The sequence below is a fragment of the Sphaerodactylus townsendi genome, linkage group LG02 (assembly GCF_021028975.2).
Source record: "Sphaerodactylus townsendi isolate TG3544 linkage group LG02, MPM_Stown_v2.3, whole genome shotgun sequence".
Classification (NCBI taxonomy): domain Eukaryota; kingdom Metazoa; phylum Chordata; class Lepidosauria; order Squamata; family Sphaerodactylidae; genus Sphaerodactylus; species Sphaerodactylus townsendi.
In genome coordinates, this window is record NC_059426.1 from 66,874,462 (window position 1) to 66,890,513 (window position 16,052).

A 16,052-nucleotide genomic window follows, 5' to 3' on the forward strand; every position below is an offset into this window, starting at 1 on the left:
AAGAGACGCAGCACCTTTGTAGCTATTGCCTCAAAGCTGTGCAACACCCTTCCCTATGGCTGCCAGTCTCCAGGCGAGACATAGAGTTTTGTTGGGATTACATCTCATCTCCAGATTATAGAGAGCTGTTTGCCTGGAGGGACCTGCAGTTTTGGACAGGAGACTCTAGTCTATGGCATCATCACATATCCCCCCTAAGTTCCCTGCCCAAACTCCATCCTTTCCAGGTACCAGCCCAAACCTTCAGGAATTTCCCAAATCAGAGTTGATAACCTCGCACCATCTCCTCTGCAAGTGCAAAAACGTTACTTCTATACATGCTTTATCAAAGGTCAGGAAACAACCCACTTCAGCTAGCCTTTAGTTTGACAGGCTGAGTGTTTGAGATATTTTGTTAAAAAAACTTAGTAGTTTCTGTTTTGTTTTAAATTTTGGTTCATGATTCTCTTTATTTGTTTTACTTGTAGTTTCAACTGTCGGTTTATTTTGTAAGTCACAGTGAAGTATCCATACCAAGTATGTACACAACCCAACTTCCCCCTACAAAAGCCATTTGGGTTGTATTATGCATCTACAACAATTTTTCCCTGTACCTTTCACGTTTCTGAAGTTGGGAGTGTAAAAAGCACTTCAGAACAGAGATGGTGTGTGGTCCAGAAGCATCTCCACACTGGCACCCTTTCTGCTGACAAACAAATTACACTTCACTCGTTGCCTCAGGCATGGACCACAGTACAACATGCACCACTCAGTTTGGCCCCCTCATACGATCACACTAAAAGCTGCTGTACAGCCTGCTCTTCTTCTCACAACATCTTCATGCAAGTACACCAGAGTCTTTTTCACAAGACACTGGAAGACTACAAACATTTGTAGCAATTCCAGTTTCTTCTCCAGCTCAGTACAAACTAGCCAACCAGGTGGACATAGGTTCTTGAATGACTTCTATTCCTTTCCTTTACTTCTATTTCCAGTAAATTATGCCTGGCCTCTGTTCCTTCTCTCCATACTCTGAGTGATGCACAGACTAAAAGCTTGGCCTTTCCCCCCAGCCCCATCACTGCTCTTGAAGCTCACCTGCCGGCCAACACGGTTGTTATGCAGCCTCATGCGGGAGTGGATGTCTCGGTAGGTCTCCCGGGAATCTAGGAAGTCTTTGGAAAACTTCTCCCCATAGTCCACATCAGGGCTGCAGCCCCCCCATTCCCAGGAGTCCTGCAGGCCTGGGGCTTCAGCTGGCATGTGCTCCAGGTGCACACCATGCATCATTCCTTTGCCCCGGTTCATGGCCTCCAGCTGCAGCCGGTGCAGCTTGATGCGGAAGGCTTCCTCGTCCCCTCGGCGCTTCTGGTCGCATCCACATGCCTGCAGCTTTCCCAGGGAGCAAGCGTTGGAGACAGCATGCACTACTCCTGCTGCTGCAATGGCATAGGCAAACGCGCTCTCCCGAAAACCTGCAAGAAAGAACACAAAGTCAGTTGCAGTCAGTCAGACCAAGAGTCCTGCTTTGCCTGGCATCCTCTCTCTCTCCCCCCACCCCCTGCCTCTCTCTGTGGACAGCTCAAAGGTACTTATCCGTTGGCATGGCATTCATCACAGTTTCCCTTGTGCTTTGCAAGGCATGTAGGCAAACGGGATTGGCAATATGAAAGAAAGGCCTTTCTTGATCAGGTCGACATCCATCTATGTTTAGGAATCCCACAAGGGCGAGATTAAAGGTAACAGCCTTCCCTTGCAGCATTTATCCAGTAGCTGATGCTCAGACGTACACTGACTCTGAACCTGTAAGCTCTGTTTAGTTGATACAACTAATAGCATACTTCTCCATGAGCCTGTCTAACTCTGTTTTAAAGCAATATGTGTGAATGATAATCAGTGTGTTTTGTGCTGGTGAATTCCTTTATTGTGTGTTGTACAAAGAAGTCATTAGCAACACTATCTTGACTATAGTGCTGGCAGTGAGTCTGACATTATTATGGCCCACAAACCATTCATAAATGCAGCAAAACATAGTAGTATTGTAATAGAAATGCCAAATTAAAGTACCAAATAACCATAAATAGACCACTGCAGAGCATGGCCACATGTGGCAAAACGTATCAATTACTACTCAACTAGAACCAATAGAAATCATGACAGGCTAATTTAGGCTTAATAGGCTGTGTTGCCTTCATTATAAGGTTCAAATATTTTTGAACCTTATAATAAAAACCCTTTCTCCCACCAATGTAAAGGTGCTGATGCGTAGCTGTGTGCATGTAAAGCAAGAGTAATTTTAGATGCCGGAAGAGACGGAGAAGTCATAAACAGTTGTCTGATCACACTGAGTTGTCTGATCACACTGAGCGTGCAGATTCTATCGCTACAGATCTGATGAAGGGTTACAGTTGCCAGCCCCCGGGTGGGGCCTAGAAATCACCGACTATTGGTTTTCAGATGACAGGAATAAGTCTGGAGAAAATGGCTGCCTTGAAGAGGGGACTCTATCTCACTGCACCCTGCTGAGATCCTTCCCTTCTACAAACTCCACACCTCAAAAATCTCCAGCTATTTCCCAACCCAGTGCTGGCAACTCTATGTGGGGTAACAGATTATCTTCCCTGTAGGACTAGCTCTTCACTTTCACCAATAAAACAAAGTTTATAAAATGCCCTCAATGCTCTCTCTTCTCCAAAGCAAATTATCACGGGTTAGTACTGCCGCCGGAACTTTTCACCACACGAAGAAGCGGGAAATGCATAGGATTTCCATAGGATTGTAGTGTTAACGTAGTATATTATTGGTTACTTCTGCGTCACATTCTTAGTTTGACTTCTGGTCTGCTATCAGAAGCCAGTCTTTGGCAACAATTCAGACATAGTGGACAATTATGAAGAAGAAGAAGAATTTGGATTTATATTCCCCCCTTTCTCTCCTGCAGGAGACTCAAAGGGGCTTACAATCTCCTTGCCCTTCTCCCCTCACAACAAACACCCTGTGAGGTGGGTGGGGCTGAGAGAGCTCCAAAGAGCTGTGACTAGCCCAAGGTCACCCAGCTGACATGTGTGGGAGTGTACAGACTAATCTGAATTCCCCAGATAAGCCTCCACAGCTCAGGCGGCAGAGCTGGGAATCAAACCCAGTTCCTCCAGATTAGATATACGAGCTCTTAACCTCCTACGCCACTGCTGCACCTTATGCACAAGGTATTTGCTGTGTGGTGGAAGTGAACATCCGCTGTGGTAAGATTTCTTGTACAGATGTAATTCCTTGAACCCTGCTTTCACTTTCCACACTCTCTGCGGAAACCAAATCCACTTGTAGAATGATTTTAATTTTGCTTCACCGCCAGAGCAGGAAACAAAACAACAACAAGCCTTTATTGGCATACAAAACAGGACAAAATTTCAAAGTAAAACAAGATTTAAAAACACAGTTAAAATTACTAATTTCCAGTATAAAATTTGTAACAGTCTCGCAAAAGAGCACATCAGAGCTGTTCAGGAGGTTGGGTATCTTGTAACACTCTTGCCACTGATAACATTGCAAGAAAATAGAATTCATATATTTCATGCGTATCTTATCATATTTAGGGCATACAAACAGAGAATGGTCAAGTGTTTCAACTGTAACCAGATCACAAGAACAAACCCTTTTAGAGTGTTCTATATTCTTAAATCTTCCCTCCAGAAGAGCTGATGGCAGCACATTACATCTTGCAGTAGCCAAAGCTCTCCTCTGGGTGGGATTAATCAGCAGACCAAGATATGTTGCCATAATTCCATGCTCGCATGGGATTAATAATGTAGTTGGGGAGCAAGTTGTCTTGGCTGCAAGAGTCAAATAATGAAAATCAAGATCCAAGAGCCTATTCTTAACTAGTCTGAAGGCTTCCACTTTTGTGAGCATAAGGAGTGATTCCAAAGGGAAACCAATAGCTTCAGCCCTTCTAAAGATCAAAGTATATCATTCTGAAATAAAGTGATCTGATAACAAAGAGAATATAACTATTGGATCCCACTAAAAAATGTATATGCAGCCAATATTTTATGGCCCTTATCCATGCCAAGGTTTCTAGAGTTGTTTGGCCCATCTCTATGCACAGCGCAGCATAAGGCACACAACTAGGGAGCCCCATTAGTTTCCAAAGGAATTTGGAATGTAATAAATTAAATGATTTATTTATTGCCGAAATCCAAATGGGGGAACCATACAGTAACAAGGAACCAATCCCAGCATCAAAAACCTTCAAGGCAGCAGGAATGTATTGATTGCCTTTACTGTAGAAAAAGCGATATATTGCCATCATGTTTGTATGTGCCGAGGTAGTTACTGCTAGTCGCTGTGAGGACCATGACAAATTATACCTATAGCAAATGCCAAGATATTGGAAATATTTAACCTGCTCAATTTTGTGGCCCCTGATTTGCCAGGACATGGGCTTCCAACTCTTAGCAAAAATGAGTTAAAACCATAGCTAATTTCCAGTCTGTTCTCTTCACAATAATTAGCAAAACTGTACATTAGGCATTACTGGACAAGGACAATAACACTGCATCGTCTGCATACAACAGTAAAGGAACATGGGTAAGATGTAACTTAGGACTATGCCCATTCACTGACACCAAAGCATGAGGTAAATCATTGAGGAATAAATTGAATAATGTAGGAGCCAGTATGCAACCTTGTTTAACCCCCCTAGGGGTGCTAATTCTGCTAGTTAACAAACCTTCACCGGAGCATCTAACTTGGCAAGCAGCGTTGGTATACAACTGTTTGATCAGGAATAGAAGCCTGGGGTCAACATTCAATGATTTCCCACATTCCCACATTCAATGATTTCCCACATTCACCCACATTCTTGTCCCACAGACGATTTCTTGTCACGGTATCAAAGGCTCCTTTTAGGTCGATAAAAGCAGCAAATAATAAGTATACTTATGAGTAGTATACTTGTTTACCAGATGGAAGAGTACTAAACAGTGATCCTCTTCCCCCCACCCACAGCCAGACTGCCTAGTCCTACTCTCCCCTCTTGCTTTGCTTTGCAAACTTTCCCCTCACCCTCCTCCCTGTTGCCAAATACTTCCTGCTTCTTGTCCTGCCGTATCATTGCCCGCGGCCTCCCCACTCCTGCATATCTTCAGATCATTAGATTTTAAAAAATCAAATTACCATATCGATAGATCAACAAATCAATACTAACATTTAAAAAATGTAAAAATAATAAGACTAGTCGATAAGTCCAAACACCTGATTTGCCTCTGCATTTGATCAATAAACTGAGATGTTTTCAACCTCGTAGTTATATACACAAACAAGCAGTGATTCCAGACCACACCAGGAAAAGCCCATAGGTTTTGATGCTTGGGTTTACCGCACATTGGGAGACGGCTGATCGTGAAAGTAGGGAGCTTAACAAATGGCAGTTCATGTTGTCCTTTTGTGGTTATGCGGTTTACATGCCACCATTACTCTCCTCTCACTTTCCACCATAAAATACAATCAGTGTTTGGGCAAAGTGCGCAGATGCAGTATTCAAGACTTTTCTTTAATAGTTCACTTTTTAAATGTTGATTTATCAATCTATCAATAGATTGATAAATAGATAGATTGATATATCAACCTATTGATAAGATTAAAGATAGAAATTAAAGATTATATTAAAAAGTAAAGCACACATGCACGATGCAGCACCTGCAAAACGCCGCCGCCATACACATCCCCCCAGACATATGGAAAGTCAGCTGGTGGGAAATGCCTGCCCTGCTGCAATCAGGGCAGTGGGCTATAATGCAGAACACGCCCTGAAACAAAGACTCCTCAGCCAATTCTCTTTGAAGTCTTGGGGACCTTGCCATGTGTAACTGGCCCGTGGTTTCTGAGACAGAAGGTTTATGTTAGGTTAGAAGTCCCCAACCTTTTTGAGCCTGTGGGTACCTTTGGAATGTTGAGATTGAGTAGTGAGTGCCACCCTAAAATGGCTGCCATAGTTGGCAGAAACAAATACCATATGTCCTTCCTCACTCCTCCTGAAAAGAAGGAAAGTCTGAAGAGGGAATGGAACTGCACACTAGCTAAGGAAATGCCAGGTGCTTACCAGTCCTTCTGATCCTCCGGTAGAAAACCCCTTCATTTGAACAAGGGCAGCCAGTAACAAGCCCTGCCTTACAGTGGCTCCATACACTTCCTTAAAAGTTTGGTGGGTGCCAAGGGAAGCACTGGCAGGTATCCTGATGCTAAAATTCATCATATTGGAGAACCCTGAAGTAGGTTACTCTGAAACTCCCTTCAGGCCTTACACGGTCATGGACAATTTGAAAGTGATGATGGCAAGGAAATTCTTAGGCACCTTAGAGTCTCAACGTTTGAAAAGCTTACCAGCTATAATTAGAGCATGCTTCTGTTTTTGGCTTTGTTTATACTGTGTGAAGTACACTGGAGTCACACGAGCTCCCACAAGAGAAGAAGCTCCAGGCTGCAACCATTGTGGCTCAGCATTATTTCACTACTCAGAAGGGAATTTCCAGCCCTAAGTTTATCAATGATGGAAGACAAAACTTCTCCAACACTCAGTTGCCAAGAAAGGTTCCATATTACAAATAGAAGATAAATGATCGCACTGAAGGACAAAATATTATGTGTGAGTTTACACATGAGATAAAGTAGGAATTTCCGCTTATGAAGTCCATAAGGCTACTTCAGACCGATATATAAGATTAGATTACAGAAGTGGGGGCGGGGATTATCTCTTTTACTTATAGCAACAGAAGATTGTGCAGAATGAGGAGTGGGATCATGTCCACTGGCTCAATCACTTTGCTGCTTTTGTTCATATGTTCAGCTTAATGGTTGCTTTGTCTGTTTAGCCTTCTAGGGTTGCCAGCCTCCTACCCTGGTCACTGGTCGGGATGGGAGGTAGAGTTGTTAGATCCAGGTTGGGAAACTCCCAGAGATCTGGAAATAAATCCCAGGGAGTACAGGCACCTCACTGGGATACAATACCATAGAGTCCATCCCCCAAAGCATCCATTTTCTCCAGGGGAACTGATCTTGGCAATCTGGAGATGAGCTGTTATTCCAGGTGATCCCCAGGTCCTTCCGGAAGCTGGCATTCCTACAGTCTTCACATATACATGAATACATTGAACCAGTGGCGGAGCCATAAGGGGAAGGGAGGGTGCACCATGTACCGGGCACACGCCTGGGGGCATGGAAAATCGTCCCCAGGCCCCTCCCCCCATGGCACCCCCTGCGGTGCCCCCTTGCAGCGCCCCCACACCCCCTTCCCACACTTATCTTAGTTCCTTTCCTTTTCCTAGAACTTTTTCAGGCTGAAAAAAGGCCTGCTAAAAGTACAGGCTAAAAACAGCCTGAGGAACTACAGTTCCCAGGAGACCTTGGGGCTCACAAGGTCTCCTGGGAAGTGTAGTTCCCATCAGGCCATTTTTAAGCCTGAACTGCGAATAGGCCTTTTTTTCAGCCTGAAAAAGTTCTAGGAAAAGGAAAGGAACTAAGGTAAGTGTGGGAAGGGGGGTGGGGGCGCTGCAGGGGGGCACCGCAGGGGGTCCAGGGGGAGCAGAAAATATAGACTGTGCACCGGGCACAGTTTGGCCCAGCTACACCTCTGCATGGAACTGTCTTGTACTATTGGTCTATCAAGGACAGTATTATCTACTCAGACTGGCAGGTTGCCTTGTACAAGCCTTTCACATCAACTACTACCACAGTCTTTTAACTGGCAATTATGAGGATTGAACCAGGGATTTCTGAGTGCAAAGCGGATGTTGTATCACTGAGCCACAGCCTCCCCATTAGTCTCTACCTCTTGGCCTGTGACCAACTCATCTGTTTTGATAAACTCAAGAAGCCCTTGTCTGGGAGTAGTCCCAAAGAGTATTTTCAGAAGAAAGGAGATGAACCAGTCAGAAGAATAGGAAGGAACACACAGCTTTACATTATTGAATTTTAGCCATATAACACAATGGCTAACTAGGGCAGTTGTGAAATGGTACGATGTGGCTGAGTAGAAAAACCCACAGAAAATGACCTGACCAAGCACAATCATCTCTGTATAATTATTCTAAGTGTTTCAATCTAATCACGTTGTTGGATATGATTCTGCAGCCTACAAATTCCTAAATTATAGCACGTCCCAGACACATTTTTACTACCATGGTGAGAACTAGGCCTAAGTTTTAGAAGAATTAATCAAAGCTTCTACACTCCAAATTGATCTGTCCCAAACTGCCCCCAATCCCGAGTTGAAAATATGTTTGCTCTCACAGTGATTCAGTACAGGTAATCAATTTACCACATGGCAGGGTTTTTTTTTACCACATGGCTGTTTGATGTCTGTATTACTAAAAACATGGTGTCGTGTTTTTTTTTTTCTGAAGTCAAGTGGCAACAGGTCCCCATATTTCCTAGCTGGCTGGAGGTCATTTGTATTAGTAAACAGTGACTGGTGACATTAAACAAGAGGTCGCTGAGGTCGCAATCAATCAGTTGTAACTTGATGGCCCTTTTGTATGTATGTATTGTGTGATGAGAGCCTGTGTGTATAGTGAACCCTTGACGGATCCTTTTTCCTAATTTTTCCCCATTTTGCATGCACACGAATACAACAGAGCTACCATTAAAACGTTGTGAACAGAATATACATGGATAATGCAAATTATACACAATGAGGGCTTTTGTAAAGATGTCCTATCCAGCCATCCTCACTGGTCAACGAAGAACTCAGAAATAATGACAAAATGCTGCAAAGACAGATGGACAGAATGGACAGAATGCACCAGAATGCCTAACATGGAACAAATGCAACCAGGGAACACTGCAAGAATGCCTAACATGGAACAAATGCAACCAGGGAACACTGCAAACCAGCCATGGTAATCTGTTAATTTTAACACAGCTTTAAGCAGCACACTAACTTTCCTACTGAATTCACTGTGTGTCTGATCAAAATAAGGGGCACACTCTGTATCTTGGGTATTTTACTGAGATGCCAGGTTCTGAAATCAGGGACACCCATTATGTTCTACTGAGTCAGTTTTCTTTGAAACTAGAGAGAAATCTCTAAAACGTCTAAAATATAAACCTTCTAGAAATCATACCATTTACTTAATCCACATCCAGTGCTGTCTAAGCAATCTTGTTTATCCCCCCCACTACACCACAAATGACAAAAGAGCTCTGATATCTGAAGGCACATGATATAGATCTGTGCTGCACAAAAACATATCTGGTCCTTTAACCTGCTAAATTTGCAGATAATCTGGGAACCAAACCTCTCCAATCTCTTTGGAAGAAAAGCATATGTACAGTTAAGCATCAGCAGTGTGTTGGAACCTCTCAAAAGCCCAAACAAGGCTACTGTTTAACCATTTTTTTCCATCCTAATGAGTGAAAAGAAGAATACAGAGAGCAAGACCTAAAGTAGAAGTGCAGATGTTCAACATGTTTGGACACTGCCACAGAGGATCAAAGAGGACATTTCCAAAAAAAAGAAAGAAGAGAGATATCAAAGCAAGTGTGGGAGAGTTACATTGTCTCATGGAGGATGAGGTGAAAATAATTTATGTTAAAATTCTGAGGAAGTGAACTGAAGGGATGTGTTCTTTATGATATTCTTGAGTAATATTTATAGCGAGGCTTTCAGTATTTTTAAAAAATATGCAACACATTCTGCTATTACTATGAACACTGATATAGCATTGACTACAGCAAGGCCATTTCTAAGCAACTTTCCAGCTCCCCAACTCAGCCCAGAGTTTGACCTCAACACACACACGTAGGCATAGCCTAAAATTTTGGTAAACAGTGGGATTAAAAGGACAAGGAAATACAAAAGACATGAGTGATATTTCTGTGCAAAGCTCCAATGTATATAAGATAAGAACAGCAACATTTACTGTTATCGAGAATGGTCAATGCATTTATTTTGTATACCTTTGAGATCTGCATGGAAATGTCACAGATTTTAGCATTATATGACGCTCTGGCACCACCATTTGATTTTTTTTCTATGCTCAATAGTAAAGTGGCTAGTTCCTGTGCCAATCATGACAGCAGCAAAACCAGGCTACCCTCAGAATAAGCAGGGTTGCTATTTATCAGATATGCAAAAAAAGATATGTTTCTAAATTAACCAAAAGAAAGAAAAAGTACAATCATCTGATAAAGACTGAATACATTTCAAGCACAGAGAATATTGAGAGCTGTGTGAAGTGGGCAGGGAAAAAATGGATCTGTTTTTTTCAAGCACCTGAGAACCTGTTAATTGAAAGATGTGTGTATGTTACAGAAACATTCTTATGATTTGTTCCCTGTGTTTCCCCACCTTCAATGATTTCTCATTCCTTTCTCACTTGTTTATACAGATCTCTCAACTGAGGAATGTTTTCATGCATCTGATTAAGTGCACAATACTATGCAAAAATGTAACAAATCTTTACAGTGCAGACTGACTGCAGTTAACTGCAGACTGACAAAATTTACAGTAAAATTGAATCACGAAATCTGAATGCCAATGAAACATAAGAGATGTTCTCAGAGGTGTAGCTAGGAAAAATGGAGCCCAGTGTAAAATCTGAGTTTCATAAAGGATTGGTAAAGTTTAGTTCAGGGGGTCCAAAATTATGGATCCTCAAAGGTGTAGCCCCCATCTCCCATTAGCTCCCATTGGAAACAGTGGGGGATGGGGGCACACCCTTTGGGAGTCCATAACTTTGGACCCCATGAACCAAACCTCACCAAACCTGGGTGGTATTATCAGGAGAGTCTCCTAAAGATACCCTGAAATTTTGGTGCTTCTAGCCTAAATACTGCGCCCCCTGCAAGCCAAAAACAGAAAAAAAACACTAAAAAAAACAAAAAACACAAACCTAAATTTTTGTGCACGCCCCCCCAGGTGTGCACCCGGTGCAACGCGCACCCCCTTCCCCCCATAGCTTCACCTCTGGATGTTCTTGGTATATGCTCCCAAGTCATAGAAATCCTTCTTCTTGAAAGACCCAGCATTCTCAAAGACCCAGCATCTTCTGCCAGCAAGTGATTATTATCTAGTCTGGAACTGAGTGGTCACTTTAGGCAAACACAGTTAATTTTCTATAGATGTTTTTAGGCATGTCATCAACTGTCCCAACCTTTGTGGGCGGGGCAGAAAATAAATATGCTGAATAATAAACATAAAAAGTATGCACATTAATATGCCCATCACATAATCCCGTTACTCATTCATTCAATATGAGATGCAAAGCCCAGTTTTTGCTAGGGTGACATCATTGAGAGGACTCCCCAAAGAAGTAGACAGCTTAAAAAAAAACCTCATAGAAATAATAGGTAATGGAATGAAACCAACAGAAACTCCCACACTTCTGTTACTACCCACTAATCACAACATTGTGCACCAATACAAACCCACAGATGGAAGGCAACCCTCAGCATACATTTACAACAGAGGTGCAACTGATAATACCATGGAATGCAGTGCCCCACCCTTCACATCCATATGCAATTCATGACCAATGTACTAAGAAAAGCCCTCATGTCACTGGTTAGGAAGGCATAATCTAAGGTTGGCAGCCACAAGCTCCACGGTTTCTCCTTGGAAAAGGAGTCTCCTCACAGTTCAAATACAGCCATCAGCAGCCTAGAAGCAATCATTGACAGGGTGTCTCCTCACAGTTCAAAGGAGTCTCCTCACAGTTCAAATACAGCCAACAGCAGAATGAATACCATACCAGTCACAGCAATCAGTTCACCCCATATCCTATTAGGTTAAGGTGACCAGATGGTCACCTTAGTAAACAGGGACGGGTGGGCGGCCCCCGCGCGCCCCAGAAGGCAGTGCGGCAGCCTTCCAAAACCCGGGACATTGGGGAAAACCCGCGGGATGCGGGACAAGTTCTTTCAAGGCGTGAATGTCCCACCAAAAGCGGGACTGCTGGTCAGCTTATATTAGGTAGGAGACCTGCTATGGAATTAAAAATGCCTGAAGTTCAAGCTGAATTCAGAAAAGGAAGAGGCACTACCGATCATATTGCAATGGCATACAAACAAGCTTCAGAAGAACATCAGCAAAGCTTTTGTCAGTGTAGAGCATGAAAAGCTATGATTTGTTTTAAAAGAAATGGGTATGTGGCGGAATGGGCTTGCTTTGCCTGGCAGGCCCTATTCCACTCCCAAGCCTCTCCCAGGGGTTGCCACCTTTTCCTGGAGAGAGCTAGCTTTCTCTCTGGGTAAAATGCTGCCACCACCTGATCGTTTGAGGAACTGCCTGCTGGTAAGGGTCAGGGCTCCCCAACTTCCTTTCAAACCATGAGGCCTAGCCTCAGTTTCCCCTGGTTCCCCTCTCCTGGGTCCCACAGGGTAGAGTGGAGGTCCCAGAGGAAAAGCTGCTTGCCATCTGCCAGCCTTCCTTCCCCCTCCTATTTAGATAGCGCATTCGTAGTACAGAAAACTGTTCTCCACATCTAAAGTTTAAAAGTATTTATTAAAAATAAAATGGTTACAAGTATATTTTAGCACTGCACCAGATTGAGCGAGGGTGTCCAAAACAAAGGAGATATAAACTCAAATCCTCTGTCCCTCTCCCTAAATATACCCTAGCAGTTGTTGAAAATAGGGTAGGCCCTTAAAGCTTAGAAGGTTGCAATTCTCAAAGTGTTCCCATTTTTGGCTGAGTGAGCTCCCTGGATGAGCACATAGTTCAAAAATGGCTGCTCTCTGCACAGCCCCGGCAAGAGGTCTGCTCCCTTCAGTGACCCAGCAGAAAGAGAAAGAGAAGAGACCGTGCCCCTCTCATCCCGGAGTTTTATCAGATCTCAGATCCCACCCTCTTTTGACCTGGTCAGGCTGGGTCAAGATATCTTTTCACTCCAGGTCAGGTAGCTCTTCCTGATGTTCATCTGGAATTTCTAAGTCCTCCAAATCTTTGGTACCTGATTGGAGAAGGGGAGGGGGGAAAAGTGGGGAGCCATTTGTCCACAGGGTGTGCCACAACTCCTGATTGTTTTGATGCTCAACCTGTACTCTGGACAATAGGCTACTGTTAGGATAGAATATGGAGACCCAGAAAACTGGCAAAGATGTCAATCAGAATTGTATTTTATCTCCCTATCTCTTCAATTATATGCAGGACTACATGTTATAAGGAAACCTGGATTAAATTTAGACAAGCAGAGATTTGCAAAAACAAAAAAAAACAAAAAGGAAAACAACCTGCAGGAGCAGCTATCCCATTCTCTCCACTTTTGCTTCCTCCTCTCTCCTCCACTTCTCTCAATCTCTCAGTCTTTTTCCCACCTGCCACCCCTTTTCTTACTCTCCTCCATGCCTGTCACTTTCTTTCTCTTTGTACCTATGTCTGTGTGAAGGGAACAAGCATTTCACAAGACATAGGCAACCAAAACAAAGAGAAATGCAAACTATCAAAGCAAAAGCTCACAGTAGAGAGTACAATGAACATGTTGGTAGTTCTATGCCAGGGGTAGGGAACCTGCGGCTCGAGAGCCGCATGCGGCTCTTCTGCCCTTGCACTGCGGCTCCACGAGCCAAGCTGCGGGCCCCATTCTTGCCCGCCCTGCAGGTAGCAGGGCAGGCGCACCAACTGCCCATGGCCGGCTGGGCTGCGCCGCGGGCTTCCCTTCTCGCCCGCCCCATTGGAGCGGGGCAGGCGCTTTCCTGGCGGCCAGCAAGGCCGAGCCGCAAGCTTCATCCTTGCCCATCCTGCAGGCAGCAGGGCAGACGCACCAACTGCCCATGGCCGGCTGGGCTGCACCGCGGGCTTCCCTTCTCACCCGCCCCGTTGGAGCGGGGCGGGTGCTTTCCCGGCGGCCGGCAAGGCTGAGCCGCCAGTTTCATCCTTGCCCACCCTGCAGGTAGCAGGGGGGACGCACCAATTGCCCACGGCTGGCTGGGCCGCACCGTGGGCTTCCCCTCTCGCCCGCCCTGTTTGAGCGGGGCGGGCGCTTTCCCAGTGGCTGGCAAGGCTGAGCTGCTGGCCCCATCCTTGCCCGCCCTGCAGGCAGCAGGGCGGACGCATCCATGAGCTTCTCAGAATGAGCGGAGTAAAAGGTAAAAAAACCCCAATATATATAGTGTTATCTTTATTTTAAATGTAAAAAATTATTTGCGGCTCCAAGTGTTTCTTTTCCCGTGGAAAACGGGTCCAAATGGCTCTTTGAGTGTTAAAGGTTCCCTACCCCTGTTCTATGCCCACCGGGGAAGAGGGTTTGAGATATAAACAATGCCTCCACAAGGCAAAGCTGTTTTGTTTGGGGCAGGGAAGCGCCTGTTGGTAACAATACATTTTGTGAGGAAGAAAGGGACAGATTGTACTAGACACAAGGTCTCCCATTCCAGAGGGCACCACAATACCAAAATTGCTTAGCCATAGACAAATAGGAGATTTATAAGGCAAGCATTACAGTCTTCATAAGGTTCAGTCCATTGCATGCCTTTCCTTCCTCCTCTTGCTCCACCCAAGTAACACACTGAGGAATCCCATCTACCTACCTCAGTATTGCAGGAAACCTACTGAGGTTCAGTGGAATAGCTCAGGTTTGGACTCTAGTTATAACTTCCAGGAGAAAGGGTGGGAAAAGCCACATAACCCTGAGACTGGCAATACAGTCGCTGTTACTGACACCATTTTATGACTGTTTGTCTCCATCTAGCTATGCTCTCTGTATGATGGCTTGCTAGTGCCTACTTTTCCAGCATATCTAGTTATTAATTGCCTCGCTATACTACAAGACAGCAATAGTGCTTTGTTCACTTCTGCCCTGACAGGAACTATGGAAGCAAGTCCTAGGTCGATGCTTAGCAGTAGGCCCCCCCCCCCCCCCCACTCAACCTTGTCACCTTACTGGTGCTCCATGTCGCAAGGATACAACCAGGAAGCCCTGGTGTGGTGGGGCATAGTGATGAAGAACCCTTGTTATCTGCCTTATCCTGAAATTGTCTCAGTAGGTACCAGGCTGTGGAAGGGAGTCTCCTATCTGATAAACGGAACAGATACACAGCTGAAACAGTCACAGCTTTTATTGAGTTGTATCAATGACATCGTTAATTCTAACAATATTATAGAATGTACAAACATGATGTTCTGATTCATGCAAAGCCTCTGAAACCTGCATGAAAGATCAATTGAGTAACAGGTGTAGCTTTCATTATCACTAAATTCCTTATTGAGTACTACTACACTTATTATATCCCCATCTGTCATGCAGTTCTGAGAAGCATGGGTCTGCAAAGAGAGAAAACAGAACAATCCCACATAGGAAAAACTGGTTCCGACTGATCGATGATGCTGTAGATCTCATGTTCTGCATTGCAAAGGAGGAGAGGGAAAATCTTTATCTCAGTGAATGTTAAATAACTTCCTGGCTGCCTCTGGAAAGACCAGAGAGACATTGGAATAGTCATTAACAATGAATAACAGTGGCAATAATCAGGTTCTATGACTAAGCACTTTTCTGAGATTGGCAGCCACGTATTTGGAAAAATGTGCTGCTGCCTTGATATGTACCCCAGCCCTGTTCCCACCTCTCATGTCATCATTTGAAGGCTCACTGGTCATAGGAGTTCGTGTAATTACTGAAACAATACTAACATATCCTGTATGATAGTTGTGCTGGAATTCTGTCCCTGGGTATGTTTTTGCTTTCTTCCACGTACCACAGGATGATCCTGAAAGGAAAAATTAGGCATGAACTGCACTATCAATGAATGGAATGGGGTACTTAATGTTAATCAACAATCGTCCCCCCCCCGCCACACACACAGCCTTCCCCACTGCACTGTGAGAGGCTAGCTTGGGTGGCACAGCATATTGCCTTGTGACTTTTGTGTGGAGGCACTGTGACAGATCACAGAGGAAAGGAAAGTTGCTAACCCATATTGCATTTTCCTCCTAATGCAGGGTATAGAATGCCTAACTACTACCACATGGGGAAAAATTCCCATTGTGCTCTCATTTGCAGAGGCATTTGCAGTGGCAACAGAGGCTTCGTGGGGGGGGGTGTCCTTGCTCTGACCCTTCATGCTGGTCATTCCCTCTTGTT

General features: G+C 44.3%; 1 protein-coding gene across 1 annotated transcript in view; it reads right to left on the minus strand.

Annotated features, from left to right (window-relative positions):
* LOC125427534 (protein Wnt-10a-like) overlaps positions 1 to 16,052 on the minus strand; it is a 65,524-nt gene that overhangs the window by 20,409 nt on the left and 29,063 nt on the right. Inside the window, exon 3 of the mRNA XM_048487070.1 lies at positions 1,078 to 1,454. Within this exon, the coding sequence (XP_048343027.1) occupies positions 1,078 to 1,454 (377 nt within the window). The remainder of the gene's footprint in view (positions 1 to 1,077; positions 1,455 to 16,052) is intronic.